Here is a 23,661-nt window from a genome sequence, read left to right on the forward strand (position 1 = left end):
CCTGCTGAGCTCCCGGGATGGGATGGAGCTTACCCCCGGTGTGGGACTGGGGGAGCGGGACGGTAGAGCACCGGTGTCAGCCTCCGCTTCGCTGCACATACATCATGCCGGTCATTAGCGGAGGATCAGGCTGGACCTTTGGCCAGCGCGCCACTGGCGGCAGGGAGGGGATGGCCATAAAAAACCCCAGGCTCTGTCACTCATTGTCACTTAAAGTGAGAATTTATCAGGGCCTCTGCCTGCGCGCCGATGAATAATGAATGAGGTTCTGGAGCTTTGCCTTGACGCTCGGGTGCTAATGGGGCCGGAAAGCTTCGGCAGGACCATCCTTTGTGCCGGGAGGTTGCACTGTCGGGGTACGGACTGGCCTCTATCGGTGGCCGAGCCTGGCCATAATATCACACATTCACAGTGAGGCATGCCCCTTCTTCTGTTGATCTATATGCCTGGAGCACCTTCTAGACCCTGGGTAGTCCATTCTGTAACGCCAAAAGTTTAACACCAGTGCCTGTTTAGGAAGCATAAGAGCCCTCAGTTTTGGAAGTGTCAGAATTCCTGTACAAGTAGTCCATGTTGACATTCCCTTGATTGCTGATGGATGAATTTTGCTATTTTGACAAAGCTGCTTAGGGTCACCTTAGAAGAGTTAAAACTTACCCTTCATGCTTAAGAAAAATGGACATTAAAGGGTTCTTTGGCATGCAATAGCAGAACCCTTTTTATAAGGTTTCATAAAGAACCATTCTTTGAAGGTGCTATAGGACCTTAATGGTGTTATATATAACGTTTACCTCCCTATCTGCCAAGTCTTATAATATCTTGTCGCCTCTGGATTTTACATTACATCTGTCAATTAGGTACTTTTATTTTTTATTGACATGGCAAACTGTAGCAAAAATGACAATGCTCTAACCACAGTAGTTCGCTGAATAAGCCTACACAAATAACAAGTGACACTGAACATGATATACATAATAAACACCGAGTTCCAGTAAAATATCTTCTCAATCCTCTATGATGTGTTTACGTCCATCATTATGTGTGTAGTGGTAGTTTCTCTCTGCAGGTGAGGAGGAGGTTATGAGACGTGACAGCATCTGAAATACACAACTGAGTTGTTACAGTGTCTCTTCCAATTGTTTATGTAAAAACGATTATGTTTATGAAGGCCAAAATTAGCAAAAATGGAAAGTATGCAAGCCCTTTACCATGTTAAAAGGAAAAAGTCATGGGATAGCTTTACTGTTGTTTGTGACTAGGTATGTTTATGCATGAAGTAATTAAAAACAGAACAATATGGAGCATCATTTCAGTATCTCTGTTACTTAGTGGATATAAGATAAATAGCCTATCCTTAATTGAGCATAGCTTCTCATTTTCTGTTAAACTAAAAAGAGGTAAAAACATGATTGATAGGAAAACCATTTATATTTTGAACGTTAAAATGTATAGATATTTTAGAAAGAAATGATTTACCTGTTGAGAGTGAGTTGACAGTGTACTTGTAGCTGAGCTCCAGAAAATCAGTAATGAGGTGGCTTTGACAGTTACCGATTTGAAAAAGAAAAGGGCGGGAAAAAATAACCCAATACCCTAACACAAAGAACCAATTTATTGCATATTGCATCAGTAAGCAGTAAGTAAGATATAAGACAAACGCATCTGACAGCTCAGGAACTTTGTATAACTGAAGAAGCTGATACATAAGATCTAGCTAGGCATTTCATAATATATAAGGCCAACAAAGCATTTGCAGCCAGCTGAAAACTTGATAGCGTTTTGGCAGCGCAATGTTTTTTTTTTTTTTCAGTTGAGGCTCTTTGCTTGCTATGGTACGGAATATCCACGGAAGTGTTAGCATCTCATCTCACAGATAGTTTGTTTCTGTATTGTTTCCATATAAAAATGCAGATACAATGTTAAGTATTTATTCTGGCTCTTGTTTTAAATAATTTTATTCCGTTATTATGTTTCTTGTTGTCATCTGTTGAGATGACAACAAGCAGAATGTGGCGGTTGGTTGTGTTGTATTTGTCCCGCCCCTCCTCCACTGTGACTTGATGGCTGGGTGAAAAGTGACAGTGATAAATGAAGCGTTTCAGCCATAGACTGTAAAAAATATGAAAGTAGTGTCCGTGACATCACCCGTAGATTTCTGAACAGCATTTTTGAAGCCTAAAGTGGGAGGAACCGGTCATCGCCATATTGGCAGCACATCACTGTGCATCACATCCGGATAAACTGAAAATGGGAAAAGAGGTACGTGGGATGTGGGTGGAGTTGAGGTGGTTGCTACAACCATGCCCATCTAACGCAACCATTGTGGCCACGCCCTTAATTATGCAGAACTTTAAAGCTTAATGTAATGTAAACTGATGAGTTTACAAAAAAATACACCCCCTCACGCAGTTGTCATAAGGGCAAAATTAGCTGTATATACAAAAAATAACACTTTTTGTTGCAGACTGTAAAAAAAATTCTGCTGTAAAGTTGGCCATTTTAACATGGGGCTCAATGACATTTTGTCTAGCAGCTAGTAAATAAATTGCAGTTTAAAGGGTCAGTTCACCCAATTAGTCATTAATTACTTACCCTCATGTCGTTCAACACTCGTAAATCTTCAGAACACAAATGAAGATATTTTTGTTGAAATCCGATGGCTCAAACAGGCCTTCATTGACACTAATATCATTTCCTCTCTCAAGACCCATAAAGGCACTAAAGACTTCGTTACAAAGTCCATCTCACTACAGTGGCTCTATAATAATTTTATGAAGCGACAAGAATTGTTTGTGTGCGCAAAACCCCCCAAAATAACGGCTTATATAGTGATGGGCCGTTTCGAACGGTTATGAATCAGCGTATTGACTCATGATTCTACTGAAATCACGTGACTTCGTGATCTGAATCATGCATCGATGCACTGATTCAAAACCGTTTGAATCTTTGTTTTGAAATCGGCCCATCACTATACAAGTCGTTGTTTTTTTTGCGAACAAAAAACATTCTCGTTGTTTCATAAAATTATTGTGGAGCCACTGTAGTGAGATGGGCTTTGTAACTACATCTTTAGTGGGTCTTGAGAGACTTTTATGGGTCTTGAGAGAGGAAATTAAATTGGTGTCATTGAAGGCCTTTCTCAGCCATCGGATTTCAACAAAAATATCTTCATTTGTGTTCCGAAGATGAACAAAGGTCTTACAGGTGTCAAACGACATGAGGGTGAGTAATTAATTACAGAATTTACATTTTTGGGTGAACTAACTCTTTAAGTCACATCCATGTTGGCTTTAAGAGAGACCACATGAGGTTGCCACTTGGTTTTATTCCACGGTTGAGTGTCTTCAACTCTCGGCGACCGGAAAAAACAGCGCTCTGCGTGAAATAGATGCTCAGCGCCTCATTACGCTCCTGGCATTTTATTAAACGTGGTGCTCCCATTGAAATCAATTGGAAAAATACGCTTTGGCGGACACGCCCCAAAACGATAGCCCCTACAATACTATCAACCGAGTGTAAACCGTGTGAAATGCGATCCAGCATAGTGCATGAAATACGTGTGGAGTTGTGCACCGTAACTTCTTGTGAGGAAAGTTTGTGATTTCTGGAGTGAAAAGGACTTGTTCAGTTTACACACTTTTGATACTGTAACTTACCATAAAACTCTGCGCTCCTGATGAAATAAAGAGTTCAGAATCAGTCTTAAAGTCTGGGAGCGAAAGAGTTTTTGATGTATTCAAAGATTTCGGGGCGGAAAAAAAAGAGAGAAACAATAAACAAGCGAACATTCTGAGCTTCTGCCACACTTTCTTCCTGTCAAGTCTCTGAGAACTTTCAGCTAATTACGAGCAAAGCCCCACACCACAGAGAACTTGCATCCGTCGCTGTCTGAGGATGACAAAAGGCTTAGAGGGGGCAAGAAACAAACAAGCCCCAGAATAAGAAAAAGGCTTTCCAGCGAGCTGCATGGGCGACAGCAACATCTAATCAGTAGGGTTTTTTTCCCAGCGCTGCCTTCAGCGTCGCAGTTCCTCTGATCATTGCGGCGAAGGGGCTCTCCCACTGCGCCAGCCTCCTGTCCTCTGAACCACGGGTCAGTCCTTGGTGAGTAGCCTTGCTCCTCCGTCTACTTCATGGTGGTGCATCTAGTCTTCATTACCATGCAGAGACGCATGCCGGGGGTAACTGCACCCCAGGACTGCCTGGAGGGGCTGCGCTCTATCCGGCCTCCATCGGGAACTCCCTCGCTGCTGGTTGCCGCCGAATCGGGAGCGCAGAATGGAAAGGCGGTGCGTTAAGTGACTCCGTGCCTCAGGGTCAGAGAGGAGGCGACGTGGCATCTCCGCCGAGCAATCGTAAACAAGTCGAGGATGTTAGATCTCTTCATCCTATTCAAATGCTTTATTATGCTGATTTTCGAGCAAACTGTAAACTAATCAGGGCAACTTTTTCCCGTTCTCGCATGCACACTGGGGAAATTGTCGGAAAGGTTAGGTGCTGAGAGTCGGTTCTCGTGCCTCGCCTCCAAACTTTGCACTCTGGATCATTTCAAACAAACACGCAGAGTCCGAGGCTCTGGTTCGGTGGAGGCGATTTCATGCAGCATACTTAATTGGAGGTGGAGGGGGAGGGGGGGTTGGTGGAGCATTGAGAGAAATATTTCACATTCAGTATGCTCATTGGGACCGAAGTTGTAAATAGTTAATTATGACTCTGTATGCAAATGTTGGCCTTTAAATGAATTCAAGGAATAATTTCCATGTTCATGTATTTGCATAAATGCATATTACATGCATTTCACACTCAACACCTCAAAATGTCATAAAGAGTGATACATTTTTTTAGTTGAAAACAAAATGTATTAACTTGCAGTACCTTAGAGTTCACAGAATGGACCTTGAGAATTTCACAGAACAATTTCAGATTTGATGTTTATCTTTATACACTACAGGTGTCGGTTCTGTTTTATTAAAAAATAATAAAAATACATTTATATACACTAAAAATTAACATTTACAATTAAGTCAAAAAGCACCAGGGTGATTAAACGGCCCTTTCATCTTATCCTTTCATATCTTAAAACTGTTTCATTGATTATTAATATTTGAAAAACGTTTGTCTCATGAGGTGCAACCAATATGCAAGATAAAAATATCTACATGGACATAAATATAAAACACAAAATATAAGGTGACACTTTAGGGTTAAATTCTCACCATTAACTGGTGGTTTATTAGCATGCATATTAAAAGGATATTGGCTGTTTATTAGTATTCATAAAGTACATATTATACCTAATATGCTACCTAAACTTAATAACTACATTGTAAAACATATTGTTGGTTTAACTTAAAGTCAGTAATCTGGTTGCCTTAAAATGTTGAGTTTATTGAAATAAAATAAAAATTGAGTAGAAGGAAATTGGTTTAATAAATAGAAACTCTAATATTCTTGTATCTGAACCACAAAAAATGTGATAAATCTCAAAACTAGCACAATTTGGAATGTATCAATGCATCTTCACAAATAAAACACACAATTACCCAATACACTTACGAAATCTTTTAATAATATTTGAATAAAGGTTGTCGATTCTCAAAAAAAGTTCATTGACTCAAAGTTTTAAGGCAACCAGTAACTTTTTTTAAATATTTTTTTACAGTGTACAATTATTTCACTTACATGACCTGAAGCTATTTCTCTAGTTTATTTTGATGCTTTGTATTTATGCTAACTTTAAACATGCATGCTAAAACAATTAGCTAAGATATGGCTGTTAGGATCGGGGATAGTTGTAACAGTTTATTAAATATGTTACAAGCAACCCCTGTGATGATTCCAACGGGTCCAGTTATCAATCGCATCTTCTGTTGAGGCAAAACCACATGAGTTTTAACCACAAAAAAAATTATTTACAGTGTTACCTTATAATATTAGACTACCTTTCTAACTATTAATAAGCAGTAATTAGAAGTGTATTGAGGCATATTGTCATTAGAATTGGACCCTAATCTAAAGTTTGACCAAATATAAACCAACAACGAAATGTATAATTTAGTTCCGGTATTATTTGGTTATCACTTTAATTGTACATACACTAAAAAAAAATTAAGTTTATTTATCAAGTAAAATCAACATAGATGTTTGAGTAATTTCAACTTAAATTACATTAAACTGACTTAATAAAATGAGTTTAATCTTGTATAACTTATTTTGATAAGTTAAAGCAATGTTAAAACATCTCGTCTTAACTTGACAGTGTATAAATTTCACATGCTCTTGAAAATGGTATAAATGTTCAAAAACCATTTGAAATCAACATGGTAGGACAGTCACATTTGCCATAACAGAAGGCCATCAAAACATCATTTTAGCTACGATACAATCCCAACAAACGATTAGTGCAAAGAAATTTACTTTCGACATATATTCAATGGCATTTTACCCGACAAATATCCATCGCTAATCAGCACCTGCATTGAAGATCCAACACATTATTGTTCTCCTTACTCTTAGTGGGCTGGTCTTAAGACAAAGCCTGAGCTCTGGCTGACAAGAACAGGTAGAGAGGAAGCAGGGGAGAGAAGGAAGGCGTCTAGGACGACTGTGTTAATTGGACTTTACAGTAACAGCGTGACAGGTGTTGTTGAAAAAAAAAAACTTGCAGAGTTGGAGAAAGAACACACCGAGCCGTTTGTCAGGAAAAGGCAGCTCCATCCTCCCGCAGCCGTTTCCCTTGCCGTTTTCCCTCAAAATGAACGCTGTCTGCTTGTTTAATCGCAGACAGAACTCCAGGCTGGCATCCTCACACTTTTTTTGGCCCTGCCACGTGGAGGTGGGGCTGATAGAAGCCTGCGTCAAGACTAGTCCGACGCGATGCCCCCCACCTTCATGATAGATATGCTTGTCATTTAGAAGAAAAAACAAGGTGTTTTCACAGATGCGGCAGGTCATGCCACTTTGTTGCTTCGTTGCTGTCAGAGCAAACCACTTTTTAAAGCACAGGATGTCTTCTCTTGCGTTAAAAGCTGTCAACAAATAGAGCTGACAACAGCTCGCTCCCAACATTCTCTCTGGGCAAAGGAGTTTGTCCAAAACAGATGTTTCACCTCTAAATATATATACACGTTCTATTGCTGTTGCTTGTGATGGAGTACACATCTCCAGCTGCAATTGCCGTCAACTCCGAACCACTTCGAATGTGATGCATTTGAGAACTCAAAAGCCGTTTTCTTCTCAACGAAGGACACGGCAAGGTCACCAGGCAATGAGAAGCATCTCAGCGCCGACAATTTCTGCCTTCCCTGCATCGCAGCCTGTCTTTCTTCTCGTAATGACCGGAGACCAGCGGTGCAGCCTCCGCTGGCATGCAGTATAGAGGAAAGCGTGGGAACGCACAGGCAGACGCAGGCTCTTGCTTCGGCGTGCAGCGAGGCCACAGGTTTATGCAGGAATGCCTGTGGTCGCGCGCTCGCCGCGTAAATCAAGGCTCCAAAACAGAGCGTTTCATTCAGTGAGGTTGGGGAGGCAAAGCTCAGAGGACGCCTGCATCTGGTAGCGTTTTTGATTTACTAGGGACCTGCACAACATTACAGCACTGGAAACCGGTGGGAGCCCGAGTCCAAAGGGCTCTAATGTGCAGGCGGACGCAGCCTAAAGGATTGGGTCGTAGCGGTTGGCATCCAGGAGCGCCGTGCCATTCCACAGGATATGAGGCAACGAGCAAATGTGCCGGCTTAAAGGAGTTTTTCTGTACGAACCTCCAAGAAAAAGCCCCGCGAACCTTTCAAAGGGAGCAGAAGTCATGTCAGAGCAGTTAGGGTAATAACGCTTGAAAGAGAATATCACATTATCACATCTGACATGTTTGGGACACGGCAGCACAATACGTTTTCCGTAATCCTCCTGCATAACATCTTGTTTGGTACAGCAAGCTCATTTATCATAAAGCTTGAACATATCCAGACAAGATTGTGCTTAATTCAAAAATCAACATAAATGCAAATAAATGCAAATGATCTAAATCCCTTAAAGAATGTGAACAAAATGATGAGGGAAGAATGAAACGAGTAAACAAACACAGTGTTTATGACCTAGGTTGAATTCAATTTAGAAGATATTTTCATCAAGACAATAACTAGGACTAAATAAGATTACATTATTTACTAATCTACTCATTTAAAGTGAAATAAAATAAAAATCTCCATAAAAACTGCATTAAAAAAAAGAGTATTATTTTAGGGCTTCAGGTCATTTTGACCCACGAGGGAAGGATTTGTTACAGAATGTAAGGGAGGGATGAAGGTTATGTAAATATTATATATCCACACTTATAATAAACATAACATGATATTTCATGACTCTTTCCACAAGATGGCCTTATTGCTCAAATGAACCATTCCGTTGGGTCCTAAAGTAAGTTCTTGAGTTTATCTCTTCAGTAAGCATTCAGATACACAAGCAGACATTATAAAATCATTTTTTTTTTTTTTTTTTTAGCATTTTTAGTTTTCATTTAGAGCATTTTTTAGGTTTTTCTGTGTACTGAAGCGTTCCTCTCATTCCATTCATTATGAGAGTCAAATTGACCTGCAAGTGAAGGATTTTACTTCTTTTTTTATAACCCCACCCTCAAATCCAGTCTTTTTTTGGGGGTGTATTCATGGTTCAAGTGAGACAAAAGCGCTGAGGTCTTGGACCACTCCAATGAACACTCAGTTTTGTAAAAATGACTCGAGGATAGGATGAATTGGTTAATTACTTTCAAATGTTCTTGTATTTTCCTACTAGAGCGCAAGCACAGTGTAATAAAACTGCGCGAATGACTACAGTGATCCTAATAACCAAACACGTATGATCAGTTAAATGTACTGCAGACTTAATTTGCATAAAAAGAAAAATCACACATCAATGATGCACCATTACTATTCACGTACAGCAGGATGAACCCTGTATCTCTTGTTAATTATTTTTTTCAGTCTCAGAACGATTTTAATTACTTTACACTCCAGATTGGAGTCCAAAGGAAAATACTGGCAAACATTTTCTCTTTTCATGCTTACTCAAGCAAGTCTATTTACTTTTTTTCGTTCGCAGCTTGATGGAGGGAGGCAACAGGATGGGATGTGACATTTCGGTTGGAAAGGCTTCCGAATTCAAAGCAGCTGTGGGTAAAAACCACCTGTAAAGACACTCTCTGGATCAGATTTCTTTTGAAACCTCAACCTAGCATTTGTTTCCAATAGTTAGCTTGTGAAAAACCCCAAAAGTTTCTAGAGATGCTTCCTTGGCTGGGCAGCAAGAGCTAAAAATACCAGGGGATGCTATTCAAATGTTTATGGGTCCGGCTCAGAGGTTTTTTAACTTAGTTAAGGTTCACCACAGATGACCATGTATTTCCCCATGCCTCATCTGGAAAAAAAAGAAGCATAATACATGGAGTAGAACAACAGTAGTGTGTGTGTGTGTGTGTGTGTGTGTGTGTGTGTGTGTGTGTGTGTGTGTGTGTGTGTGTGTGTGTGTGTGTGTGTGTGTGTGTGTGTGTGTGTGTGTGTGTGTGTGTGTGTGTGTGTGTGTGTGTGTGTGTGTGTGTGTGCTTATGTGTGCATAATACTCCTAAAACTGTCAGTTCATTGTCAATCTGAAACAGAAGCAATGAAAACAACAGGCCTTTTTGTTTTAGCATGAATTTTTATGTAAATTGTGATACGATTCTAAATATTAAGTCAGGAATAAGATGATTAAAAGTTAACGCATTGCATCTTGTCGCCATGAAATCAAAATGGACAATTCTTATGTTTATAAAGAGTGCTGCAGTGTTTATTATAGATGATTTACTCAGATTAAATCACGAAAGGAAAGAAAAGACTGTACCACAACAGCCATTTCGTTCAGACTTTAAGATAAAAGATCACATGCATATACTGCATATTAGAAAATAATTACACCTTCAAAAAAGCAAAAGGATTGACATTTTTGCAGTAAAATTTGTGGTGAAGCTACCATTTCATTTTTAGAAAACGGATATTTCAACAAATTCTACCATTATATTATCAATCATTTATAATTTTTTCAAAAAGAAAGAAAAAAAGGTAACAGTTGACATTAGGGGTTGGTAGAGAAATCAATACAGCATAGTATTGCGTTCATTTGAGTGGAGATATATTGATACACAGACGTCAAGTCTTGATATATTCAGGGAGTGATTTTTAAGAAGGATAGTTAAAAAAGCCTGCGTTATCAGTAACTGACTGCTCAACTGTTACATTAGGCTTGCTGCGATAGTCTGTGTTTTTGGTGTTAAGGCGAAACACTGATTACACCACTTGCCAACCGTGACACCGCCCCCACCATCATTTTGATTAAGCAATAAAATCCTTTAGTTCAGTTAGAGAACCGACACTACAATTAAAAACTGAACGTGTCTGCTCAATACAGTGTGAGCCGAACAGGAGTCACAGCACATCAGCAGCAGGAGTCAGATCTCATTCATCACGAGAGCAAAGAGCTGACACACAAGATGATCGCGGAAGATCTGGTTTCAAAGTGAAATGTAAAAGCGCCTATGTAAGTGAGTTTTTCACTGTACTGTTTTTTTGTTGTGTTTTCATTAAGAATAATAGACTAATAAACTCACAAATCAAGCAACCTGCCCCCGAATAAGCACAAATTCTAAACCAAAAGTAAAATGAGCACGGGCGCACAATCATTCATTCACAGCTGCAAAGTCATGGTTCGTGTCTAGTCGGGGTCGTTTTCAGTTCATGCCTACGGAAGCTTAACTTTTATAGGAATTAATTGAAACACTCGCTTTGTTCTGCACCGTTCCATTACGAGTGCCGTGCACATTTTACTTTCAGCTTAAAATTAGCGATTTGAAAAGCCCCCGCCGGTGATACCGGTTTTATCGGTGTTGTTTTCCCTCACCCTCACATCCCTACTTTACATACGGCCGGTGATACTGGTTATACGTTTTTGCGTAGGCTATTTCACAACCAAAACAACTACATAGCGCCATCTAGCGCACAAGTTATATATGCTGTTAATGGCAAATGTATGTATTTTCCTATAACAGCAGTATAAATATGATTCAGCACAAATTACATTTTAAAACTGAAGACAAGCCTGGTTTCCATTACAGATTTGCACAAAACTTTTCCAATATTTTCTAAATGTCAATAAAAAAACGATTGCGAAATGACATTTCCATCAACCGATGTCATGCGATGTTATAAAACATTTTTTTTTCCTCTCACGTCTTTCTAAAAATCATGGCAAAGATGTTGGTAGGTTCACGTATAGCGCAGCCGCCGCACTAGCCATTATTTTTAATCAAAGGAGATGTAGGAGTGTTCTTCAAACATTAATGGCAAAGAAATCCCTTATACTTTGGAGTGGCCACATTTGAGGAACTGTGGATTTAGAATAATCATGTTAAAGTTCTAAAAACATAAGCCAGATTACGTGTAAATGTGAAAAATCTGTTTCCATTGCAGTTTTGCTAAATATTCCTTTTTCGAATTGCCTGAAAAACCACCTCACGTGAGCGCAAAACCTTTTTTTCCTTTTTTTTCCCTCGAACTTTCCATTGGAAAAATGTTCAGTGTGTAAAACTGCTTAAAATAATATTAATTGTAAAAACTGAAATGAGTGTGGAATACACACACCCATTTTTATTTGAAAACTGTATTTTCCATTAAAAATAATGAACGTGGGTATTAAGATGTGAAATGAAGAGAGAAATTTCAAAATAATCAAAATACATGTGAGAAAAGTTTTCCTTTTGGGCTATTTGCAGTTGAAAAAAAGGTAATAAATCGCAATACTATAACATATCGCTACATGTTTAAAACTGCAGTAATATAGACAGTATTAACATCAGCTCCATATTTGATTTTAAACAGGAAGGTTGTGAGGGACAGACATACTTGAGTAGGTTGTACTGTTATTTAATGTTTTTTAGATTGTTCTGCTGACGAAAAACTGCAAAAATATATTTCAGTAGACAAATAACTCCTGACAACATGAGCTTTGGAAAATTATAAGTGATCTAGCAGCTTTTTACAGCAGAGGCCATTGAAAACATGTCGAGGTATCACTCACAGCTTTCATGCTGGTCATGACACCGCTCTGAATAACGTTTATTGTAGTGAGGTTTAAGTATCGTGATAATATCGTATCGTCAATACCTTCTGGCAATTCCCAACTCCGGCTGACATGTTAAGATTACCCCAAATGGACGAACAAAACAGTATAAAATAAAACGTTAAAAAAGGCAGACATGTTTCATTAACTGAAGTGTTCCAGGACAACGATTTCACTGACGAAAAAGAAAAAAAAAGGAACAAATTAATAAAATGGCAACAGGGTTGATGAATAACTTCCTTTTAATACATTTTATCAATCAAAATGTTAAAGTTGAGTAATAAAAAGAGACAAAAAAGTTAGCTTTTTTCATAAAAATTTGCACATTTGCCAATATAGCAAGGTGGGAAGAGACCAAAAAAAGAACAAAATGGGGGAGGGAAAAAAATATATTTGTTGATGCATGTAGAAAAACGTCTTTGGTAACAAGAAAAGCTGGAATCGGATATTCATTGTTAAAGTCATTTTACCACGCATGTATGAGGGAACGCGTTTGTAGAATGACCCAATAAAGAACAGACGGAGAGTAAAACAGAATCATTAACAATACATAAGGCAGAGTTTACTCGCTGTTGCTCTTTTTCTCCTTACAAACCGCAGTTCCAAGATATTGCCAGATATAGCATTTCGGAGAAACTTTTCAAATAATAATAATATTAAAGAACAACATTTTGAATGGTGGATGTTTGGAGATCATCCCTTGATAATTCTCTTCCCCTCACAAACTAATTGGTTTAAAGTTGCCAAGCATGCGCCACAAGCTATTTCAAACCTGCACGCTATTGATATTTCAGTTTTCAAAGCACAAATCCTTTCAATAAAGAAAAAAAAGAAAAGAAATCTTGAGATGCGCTAGCTATTTTCCTCCATGCGTGTCCACTGGGGGAAACGAACATTGAGGAACCCGGATTCTGTCTACTTGTTTTTTTTTTTGCCCCGATTAGGACTTATTTGTTGTCCCTGCTGCACTCACAGCTCCAAACTTGGACAAAGTTTGGCTCAAAAGCTGACGCTCTCTGCTGACCACACAATCGGCCAATAAAGCGTCAGCTTCCCGGCCACTTCATACGGCGAAACTCGCCTCAAGAACCAGACCTAAAGAGAAACGGCACGTTTCTCTAGCCGAAATACAGAAAGAGAGAAAAAAAAAATCTATGAAAATGCTGCCAGCAGCTGAATCTGCTGCCAATGCAGAAGGGACACGTTACAAGTGCTGGTCCCTCTGGCAACAGACAGATATAGAGAGCTGAACCAAGCACCTGGATCTTAAGGAAAGAGAATATATTTGGCCTTGGTGCAAAAGGTAAAAACATCTGAGTCAGTTCGGCTTCTGTAGTGACATCTCTCAGTGTCTGTGCAGTCTGCCGACAAAGTGTAAAACGGATCAGTGGGTAACAACTAGCATACTGTTCAATAACAGGTCTACACTACTTTGGAACATGTTTTGCGAACAGCGAACAAAAAAAAAAAATCTCAATTTCTTCAGGCTGACTGACGCAATGGTTGGGCGTTAGGAAATACGTAATGCCATCACAAAATTAGAACTTTTTAATGCTTTTCCAGATGAATCATTTTGATAATTATTCACATTGACGCTAGAATGATCCAGTCATAAATGAGCCTCCGAAACTCTAAAGGAAGAGTCAAAATTAGCCATTGAATTATGATTAAATATTAAATAGTGTAACTAGAAAAATGTACAGTACTATTTCAAAGTTTGTAATGTTTTTGAAAGACTTGTGCTCAAAAAGGCTTCATTTAAATACAGCAAAAATAGTAATATTGTGAAATATTATTACAATTTAAAATAGCTGGTTTCTATTTGAATACATTTAAAAATAAAATTTATTCTTGTGATCAAAGCTGTATTTTCAGCATCATTACTCCAGTCTTCAGTGTCACATGATCCTTCAGAAACCACTCAGAAACCATAATATGCTGATTTGATTCGCAAGAAACATTTATGATTATCAATGTTGAAAATAAATCTCACTTTTAATATATCCCTTCTGGATAAAACTATTAATTTCTTAATTAGCTTTTCTGTTTTTAATTCCCATGACATTTCTAGGGCTAGAAAAAACTGATATTACAATTATTATCAGATAGTTTACAGGTTTTCAATGATTGAATAATAATATAAAAGATTATTTGCTCTTTAATTCCACAGCTCATTAAGTTACTAGCAGTTTAAAAGTACCCTTGAGCACTGGAAAGGCACTATATAGATAAAACGCATTATTATTTATATTATGTTTAAAAAGTCAAGCAGTTCCTCTCATCTTCCAACAGAAAGGTTATTGTCAGTGTAATGCAGTTATACTGTATCACCACTAGATGGATACCTGCATCTGTTTTCCAATATCAAAATGTACACTAAGTGCACAAACAACAACAAAAAAAGCCCTTTTTCATAACTAATATCGACACTGTACGAGTCTGGGTAAAGATGGCAGCTTACAAGAGGCTGGAAACAACAAGCCAGATATCAATTGCGATGTTTACTATAGTTTGTATTCGTTGTTCTGGTAGTTTCAAGGGAGCAATTTCCAGGGATGAAATTGAACCGCTCTCCTTGAGGAATTCATTAGAATGAGAGGAAATAGTCCCCTTGTCGAAGTCTTTCCTGGAGGGAATAAGCCGGACGTGGACCCTGGGGCACGAGCGCGACACCCTGCCAGCTAATAAAGCTCGGGGCTAAGTGGAGACAGTCGCTGAAAGAATAAAAACAAACACAAGCAAATACGAGTGGGCGACGCTTCGGGGGAATGATTGGCGTGTGCAATTAAAAAGACTGGAGCTTCGCAGTTAAAAAGTTATGCTAATTTTACACAGAGCAAACTTTAATAAATAATCAAAAACACCAGAGGAAAATGGTTTAAGTCATCTCATTTTATTTCCTTTTTCATTTCAATTAGCATATAAAGAATTAATGTGCATCTTGAATGTTAAACATTTTCAAATAAACCGTCAAAAGAAGACAAATAAATAAAAAGTTGCCTTTCCTTCCCCTCCCAAATGATTTGGGTGAAAGTAAAGAGGCCGTGAGCGTCCGATTCATGTGTGCTTTACCGCGGTAAAAGGATCCAGATCTCGCTGGAGAAGGCTTTGCCTGCCTTGTTGAGATAAATACATACTATTATCTATAAGGCAACAAGCATAATCAGTTATCGTGTTAACGTAAGCCGAAAGAAAAAGGTGATTACTGCAAAAATATATATAAAAAAGAAAAGGGTAAACACTAAAAATGCTCTGGACTATAGTTACAAAAAAAAAACATACCATTTTATACTTGGTAGTATCACAGCAAATCAAAAAAGTGCTGCATAATAGCTGCTGTCTTTATAGTATAACTTCATACGCTCGTGTAACTCATTAGACCGAGTTTGCCAAAGATCACAAGCCACGTTCTGGAAAGCAGCACAGGAGCACACAGATTACAGTCTGGAAGAGGTCAAAAGTTTTCGTGAACGTAGCGGGAATTGGACAAGGCCAGTCGTTTGTAAACGTACCTCTTTTTCGGGAAGCTATACACACCGGGTGTGTTGCATGTAAACCGATTGAATGATGTAATTGCTGCCAATCTCTTTACAAGAGGAAAGGCGCTGTTTGCTTTCGCTTTTTTTCAGAACAAGGCACTATGAAGGGATGTGTGAATATTTATAAGTTACTGCATTGCAAGTGAGTTGCCTTTGCGTTAATCATTTATTAAAAAGTTCAAGTGTCAGCCGTAAAGGTGCGGATACTGGGAAGAATTTGCTTTTTGAAACGGACTTCATCCTGAATGCGTTATACGCTGATGCGAATGCACCGTATTGTCATGATCAAAGATTTATTGAATGCATTTTAAGGTCTAAAGCCTTAAATCCCAAGAAGAATCGCAATAAACACGTTTAAAGGATGAAATAAAACAATACTTTGGTTGACTGCATTTCTTTCTGGCATCACGGCAAGATGCGAGTACGAACTGCTGAGGTTTAGATAGTTATGGACTAGTGACAAATGCCACTATGATATCATGCTCTTTTAATAGAACGACAAACCTGCGAAACGTTTTAATGTTAGAAAGTTGCTTTTTAAGGGGGATTTTCATTCTCTTTTTATAGAGATGTTTTTCTCATAAAGAAAGTTCATGGACGGGGTGGTATGGGATTGTGAAAAGCATATCAGATCAAAATTGTGTGCTAATGCGGAGGAATATAAGCAATCCTCGCACTGAACCAGCATCGAAAAGAGCGAAAATCAAGTCAAACCAGTTTTTACAACACTGCTTAATTTTCCATTTTCTTCTTTGGAGAGCTATATTGAAAAGTCAAGGTCAAGGTCATTTTTTGGTCTTTTTCCTGATGTTGCGGTAAACCAAAGGCCTTGTTTTGTGCCGTACGTTGTGTGTTTTGTACTGAAAGGTGCCAGGTTTCATTATGATGGAGCAAAACAAGCTTTAAATGACATTGGTGGGCCAGATGAAGGTCTTCAAAGTAGAAGCAAGAGGAATCGGGCAAGCAAACTCAGTTTGCGATCGTCATGGCTTGCATGTGCTTGGCGATGCTGTATACATAGGTGATGTCAGGTCTTTTCTCTGGGTCGGGGTTGATGCACATATCTACCAGTTTTCTCAGCTTGTGGGGGAAAAAAAAGAAAAAGAAAAATATTAAATGTTAATTCATAATACAGATCTTTAATACAAAGCAACATTTTTAATAGGGGTGTGTGTATGTGTGTGTGTGTGTATGTGTGTGTGTGTGTGTGTGTGTGTGTGTGTGTGTGTGTGTGTGTGTGTGTGTGTGTGTGTGTGTGTGAGCGCGCGCGCGTTTTTGTGATATATGACAAATGTGTATAATGACATAGGTATGACACAGGTATTACAAGGAGAGGGTGAAATATGAGGACATTGGCCATGTCCCCACTTTTCAAAATGCTTAGAAATCATACAGGGTGAGTTTTTTTTAGAAAGTAAAAATGCAGATTGTTTCCTGTGGTGGGTAGGTTTAGGGGTAGGGGCAGTGTAAGGGGATAGAAAATACGGTGTGTACAGTATAAAAACCATTACGCCTATGGAATGTCCCCATATGTCACAAAAATAAACGTGTGTGTGTGTGTTGCCAAATCGAATAAAATCGCACATTTGCACATCTGTAAATCACACTTCACAGACAAGAGTTTACAAGTTGTAAAACAACTCTTTTGTGTGCATTTAAGACTTTTTAAAGGTTACGAGGATACTCAAAACGGCAATTTTGCCATAATTTTGTGTTTTTGTCCATTCCGGCGCAAAAAAGAACTCAATGCGGTGCTGCGCTGCTGTCTGAAACGGCTTTCTGAGCCACTTCACAGATGCGCACCAGTCAAGATTAAATGAATAAATCACATCAAGTTCTTTTTGGCGTCTTATTGCGCTTAAATGATTTAATAACACTTGAATGAATGATAGCGTGATCATATATTGTAGCACAGCCAAAGGATGACAGAAAAAAACAGATGCTGCATTATTTCAATAAATATTTGTAACGTATTAAACTGGAGAAAAAAAATGATCGCATTTTAACAGCACTAATAATATACATATATATACATGCATACTTTTTCATAATAATTTTCTATATCTTTTTTTATTATATATATATTAATATTTTATATAATACATTTTATATAATAATTTTATATTTATATTTTTTATATTTTAAAGAAAAAAACAAACAAACTCATCAATAAAATCGTATATAATAATATTAATAAATATGAAACATAAAAAAAAAAATTGGCAACAGGAGAGCCGAGGGAAAGGCTCCAAGCCATTTAACTTCCAGCAAGAAGCCCTCCGGCCCTGCGGATGTTTGTTAATTCTCTGCTACAAACATTCTACACACAAAAAGAAGTACACAAACATACATTCCCTGCAAGTCAGGGACGGGAATGTGAGTCGCGATGCTGCACTGAGAAATAAACTGAGCCCAGGCAAGCAGCAGCAGCATCATTAAAAGTGGGGGGAAAGGGGGGGGAAAAAGCGGAAGGAAAGAAGATGCCCCTGTGTCGGATCGCCATGGCAACCGCCTCTCTTGCCGGGGCCTGGCTGCTGTTGCATGGCGCGGCGTCTCCTAATCAGCCCGGCATGTGAAATGCAAATGCAGACAGTCTGAGAATTAGTGGAGAAGAAATAGGGGGCGGCAGCAGTGGGGGCGAGTAAGGATGCAGATATGTAAAATATTCATGCTTTTGCACGAGAGAAACGCGGGGGGTTCGATGGTCGCAGTCCCCCCCCCCCATCCATTTTTAAGGGGGGCTGTCTGTCAGGTGAGATACAAGGAGACGGTAAATGACACACCAAAGATGAGCGGCTGACACTTTTTTGCCTTTCGCCTTCAGGAGCATTGTTTACATGTAGACAGGGAGGGAGGCAGACCTTCCTGCAGCACTGGAAAGCTGAAGGAAGTGCTGAATGGAGGATGAGTCGTGCCAGGCTTGTAAATAATAATAATGGCAGCTTTGTTCGGACGTGCCGGATCTATCTGAAGATTTCGTGGGTACTCCGATGGCTGACATCAGAGAGTGCTGGCACGTTACGAGGAAAGACCGACAGCGCTTTCCCACGCTGGAAATTCACATGCTGGTTTGGTGATGGTCTGCTTGATGGACCAGTATTGAACATGCTGATCACAAGTAAGGGGTGTAACGGATAGTTCTGATCATTCGGGTCATCATTTTTTACTCCTGTTGTTTCAAACCCGTTTGAATCTTAAAAACGTCTGTTATTTTTGTACATTCAATGAAAGTCATGTGTTGTTTTGGACACCATTGACTTTCAATGTAGGGACAAAAACAGTTCTTCAAAAGTTCTTCTTTTGTAAATGAGCTCTTAGTCAGGCACATTAGCAACATTTCAGCTAATTTTCGTAGATTTACGTATTTTTTAATTTTCGTAGATGTGTGTATCAATGTTTTAAGCTTGAAACGTACCTCTTCAGAGTAATGGTCGGACGGTAGTGGGGGGTAGTCACACTGCTCAATCTTTTTACACAGCGAATACAGGTTCATTTTGTCCCCGTAGAACGGACTCTGCAAGGCAGCCATCTATGTGAGAAGAAAAGAAATGTGACTTTCAGAGAGAAGGACGCCTGGTTCCAGACATCTTGCTAGCTTAAAAAATGGGTAACAAGCTCTTATGAAACAAGTTTATATCATGATAATATAAACTTGATTCATTAAAACAAAAAGGCACAAGTAATGAAAATACATTCCTATTAACAAAAAACAAACATTTACATGTTACGTCATTTTCATGATTGATCTCTTAAAAGACTTCACACCTGGAGGTTGAGTAATTCATTTACTCCAATGCAAGTACCCATATCTCATACACAAGCCAGCAATGCACACTAAATCTTCATCAAGCAGGGGCCGACTGTCTGTGGAAGAGACTACGGTGTCCTACGTCACAGATGGCAGCAGACAACTGCCATCTGTTTGCTCGGGACGTCAAAAAGCTAAGAGTCAAGTCTATAGAGCATGCCTCAAGATGCTGTGCGTGGCACAATAAACATTCTTACAATCTTAAAAATAAAGGTTCCATGAAGAACATTTAACATCCATAGAACATTTCTACTGCACAAAAGGTTCTTTATTGTGGTTAGTTACTTTATAGTGATAAAATGTTCTTTACGGTAAAAAAAAATCTTTTAGAAACTTTTCAGAAATCCAACATGGCTCTTCTATGACATCGCAAAAATGGTTCCTCTATGGCATCACTGCAAAAACCTCTTTTTGGAAACTTTATTTTTAACAGTGCACTCAGAACAAAATAGTTCCTTAATGTAATATATAGAATAATATAGTTAACTGTAGCTGTAACTGTAGGCTGTTTAACTTCTTGCTACATTCACATAGAATTCAACTGATGTGTGTGGAGACAAATGTGATTATTTAACTTGCAATTTCACAATTTTTATTCAAAAACATTATGGCTTTGTTCGGTTGAACACACAAAAATATATTTTGAAGACAACAAATTTTTTAATTTAGCCGAAAATTTTGGCTAATAAGGTAATTCCTGTTAATAGGGTTATGCTGCAGAGCGACAGCTTTTAAGGGTGTGTGTGTGGGGGGGGGGGGGGGGGGGGTGTCTAGTCCTACTTCATTCATTCTGACTTATTTACACTGTTAGAGTTGAATTCTCATGCTGAACACGGACAAAATATTTTTTCAAAAAATCATTTGGACGCATGACGAAGTATTTCTGTGCCAAATACATTCCTTCAGGCTTTTAACAAGTTTCTGAAATGTTTTTCAAAGTATGAAGTCATACAGGTTTTATACAGGAACCTGTATGATGGAGCTCCCTTTTTGTTTTTAGAACAAGAAATCAACAAATGTCACTAAAGAAGGGTTTTTTTAGGGTTGTGATGGGAAGATAACCTTGTTCCGCTTCCCAAATAACCAGCGTTAGGGAAACAGTGGATGCAGTTTGTTTTTCCAGAGCAGCGACGGAGTTCTGCATGTGTGTTTGTTCCCGGGTCACGAGTTGAAACTGCAGGCGGTGAGTGAAACTGCAACAAATGTTTGTGTTTTGTTGGCAATCGGCATGTAAGTGCATATAATATCAATATAATGTTTTCGGAAAAGAATCGCTACAGCACGTTTCTTTTATAAATATGATAAAACTAAAGACTCTTTGGACATATGAAGGATTCAATACTACTCCAAAGGTACTCAGGATCAACATGAGATTGGCAGAAACGGTGTGTGCTATGTACCCTTTAACTAAAAACGGAAATCTTTTTATGCATTTTGGCCATTCATTTACACAACAATGGTGTTTTAGGGTCCTGAAAATGCAAACTTTTGAAAATTTCAGAAGTTTCAAAGTGCACATTTTTGAAAAACGATTTCTTTATCAATTTATAAACTACAAAAACACAAATTTGTGCAAATGGTCAGATGATGCACATGTGTGTGTTCAGTATATAGGTGTGTATTGTTTCTTTACAAAGTGACCGCCAAGTACTTGCCTGACAGCATAATACATTGTCTTCACAGATCCGTGAAAACGGGAATTGTTTTGCAATGTTGTCGTCATTTTTCAAAGTACTCACAGAAAGGAAGTCATTAAGGTTTGCAATGACATAAGTGTATGTAAATGATGACCAATTTTACATTTCTTTGTGAAATGAACAATTAAACTGACATCTATTAAATGATAAAAACATTCACGCCACAGGTGTCAAGTATCTTCCAAAGAATTATAACCGTAAATGTGTTGGGGCTGTATAAATCTCAACATTTCTAAGCCACATTCGCCGACTCATGGCCAATTAGCTTTCTGTATCTGACCTGATACACTTAGCAAGGAAAATTATGGATGTCCTGTCCCAAGAAAGCACAACAACATGGAAAAATCAAATAAAACAACAAAGCTTTTAAAAAAAAACAGGACGATGGCATTTCATCATTTCAGTAGATGTTTTGTGAAATTAATGCAGAAGATGAAAAACAACGTCGACGTCATAAATCATAGCGGTACTGAAGAGATGGATGCAGTGCATCCTGTTAGCCTGGAGCTGTGCAATCCCGCTCAGCCAGGAAGGTGATGCTTTGATGACGTTATGAGATTATGATACTGCAAAAGCAGACTGGCAAAAACAGCCCCAAGCAAAACTGAAAAAAAAAAAAAAAGCTTTCCAGATGCCAAGCATGCAAGCCACACAGTACTCGCACGAAACCACTACACCGCAAAGCACACTGGACGAGAACTCAATTAAATTGACATAGAAGGACAGAGAGGAAACGGCGAGCGAGTTAACGGGGGTGGGGGTGTTGGAGGGGTGTGATCGAGCGAGGCGAAACGACGGTTTGGGCTGTCAGAGGAGGAGCGGAGGAGAAGAGCGCAGAGTGGCAGAACTCATGGAGCAGAGCCGGTTTCATCGCCGCTCCACACAAAGCGGGAACGGGAGAGCCGGAGAAAGGGGGAGTCCCTTTCTAATCACCGGCAGTGCAGGAACTGGGAGGACTGGGATGATTCTGTAACATGTACCACTTACAGCAACCGGTACTTTATATACAAACTAAATGTGTCAAGAGTAAAAGTCACCAAAATGTTCAGCCCAAAGAAACAACACAAGTCTCAATGCCTGCATTCATTCACACGGCATCAAAAATATGATCAAGAAACAAAAAGGGAGCAACGATTGAATTCTATAACCAAAGTGACATTTTTAGGATTCACACTTGCATTCAAGAGTGGGTTGGGTGAGCTCTGAGGTTCCTTGTGGTGTTCCAGTCATTTAAACAACGTGAAGAAAAAATACACAAGCCACTTCCTCAGTGATAAACTGTAATAAATCCAAACATGAATCTCAACTATATTGTTTGCAATTGTGGTTGCTGAATAAATTCACGAACTCTGTTTGACAATACAAACAGTTTTTTGCTGTTTTTAATTGAAAAACATGAATGTAATTTGGAATTATTGGAATGAGAAAAGTGTCTTGTTTTACCAATTTTAATAATGTAGAAAGTGTGTTAATGTATACGATAAATAGATGAGGTAAAATAAACCATCCACATGAGTTGGCGTTCCCATGATTTGTGCTTATACGGTAAAGTGCAATAATGATGATGAAATGTAAAAATAGATATTTGAAATGACAACAATCTTTTTGATTATAATTTAAACAAAATAATAGTGAATATTGTCTAGGCTATTCCCAGATTAAAATGCATGTTTGAGCTGTTTTAACTGAAATTGACATATCTTAAAATATGTCACTGCCATTGTTTTTATTTTTATTTTTTATTGTTCTTCTAAGAAACGATTATAAAATATGCTAAAGATGCTAAAATGTCCTAATTGAACTACGGCCTAATCCTGGCTTTATCTAAACCGGGCCAGTATCGACTAAAACATGACTAAACAAAAACAGGACAAGGTTGACTGAATATGATAAAAACTAATGAACATGAAAATGAACACTTTTTTTCTCATAAATAAATGTTTAGTACTCAAAGGGCAATGCATTTGCTACATTAGTTATGGGGATGCAAATGTGTGGATGTGCGTGAGAGATAAAATGTTAGATCGGATGGATCTCTAGAAATAGATATAGAATAATAGATATAAATTCGACCCCGAATGGCAAAGCCTGGCCAGAAGATCTTCTATCAGCATGTGAGTTTGACTGAGAAAGCTATGAAAGCTAAGAGCAGAAACAGGAGACGAAGTGATTAAAAAAAGAGCAGAATTGATTGAATAATGTCAGTTGCATGTTTCAATGCTCAGACTTCATCAAGATGTTACACTACTCAATGCTTTTACTTTGTCTAGATGTTACGCTTTGTCTTACCAGTACAATTCCAACAAGTGTCATTATACCAATGGGAAAAACAATGGAAAATGCTTAACAACGTTGGCCTGTGACGATAAAAATCTCTCATCTCCTAATCGTGAAGACAAACATCCCTTCAGACCACACAACCATACGATTAAACAACATCAAGTACTGCAGGAGCAAAGGAATAAGTCATTAA

General features: G+C 38.5%; 1 protein-coding gene across 1 annotated transcript in view; it reads right to left on the reverse strand.

Annotated features, from left to right (window-relative positions):
* Window positions 1–15,016: 15,016 nt before the first annotated feature.
* The window catches only part of nek7 (NIMA-related kinase 7), a 79,654-nt gene continuing 71,009 nt past the window's right edge, over window positions 15,017–23,661 (reverse strand). The window contains exons 9-10 of the mRNA XM_067416070.1: window positions 19,099–19,212; window positions 15,017–16,763 (exon numbers count right to left, since the gene is read on the reverse strand). Coding sequence (XP_067272171.1) covers window positions 16,653–16,763; window positions 19,099–19,212 — 225 coding nt within the window. The 3' untranslated portion in view covers window positions 15,017–16,652. The remainder of the gene's footprint in view (window positions 16,764–19,098; window positions 19,213–23,661) is intronic.

The sequence above is a fragment of the Pseudorasbora parva genome, chromosome 14, assembly GCF_024679245.1.
Source record: "Pseudorasbora parva isolate DD20220531a chromosome 14, ASM2467924v1, whole genome shotgun sequence".
Taxonomy (NCBI): Eukaryota; Metazoa; Chordata; class Actinopteri; order Cypriniformes; family Gobionidae; genus Pseudorasbora; species Pseudorasbora parva.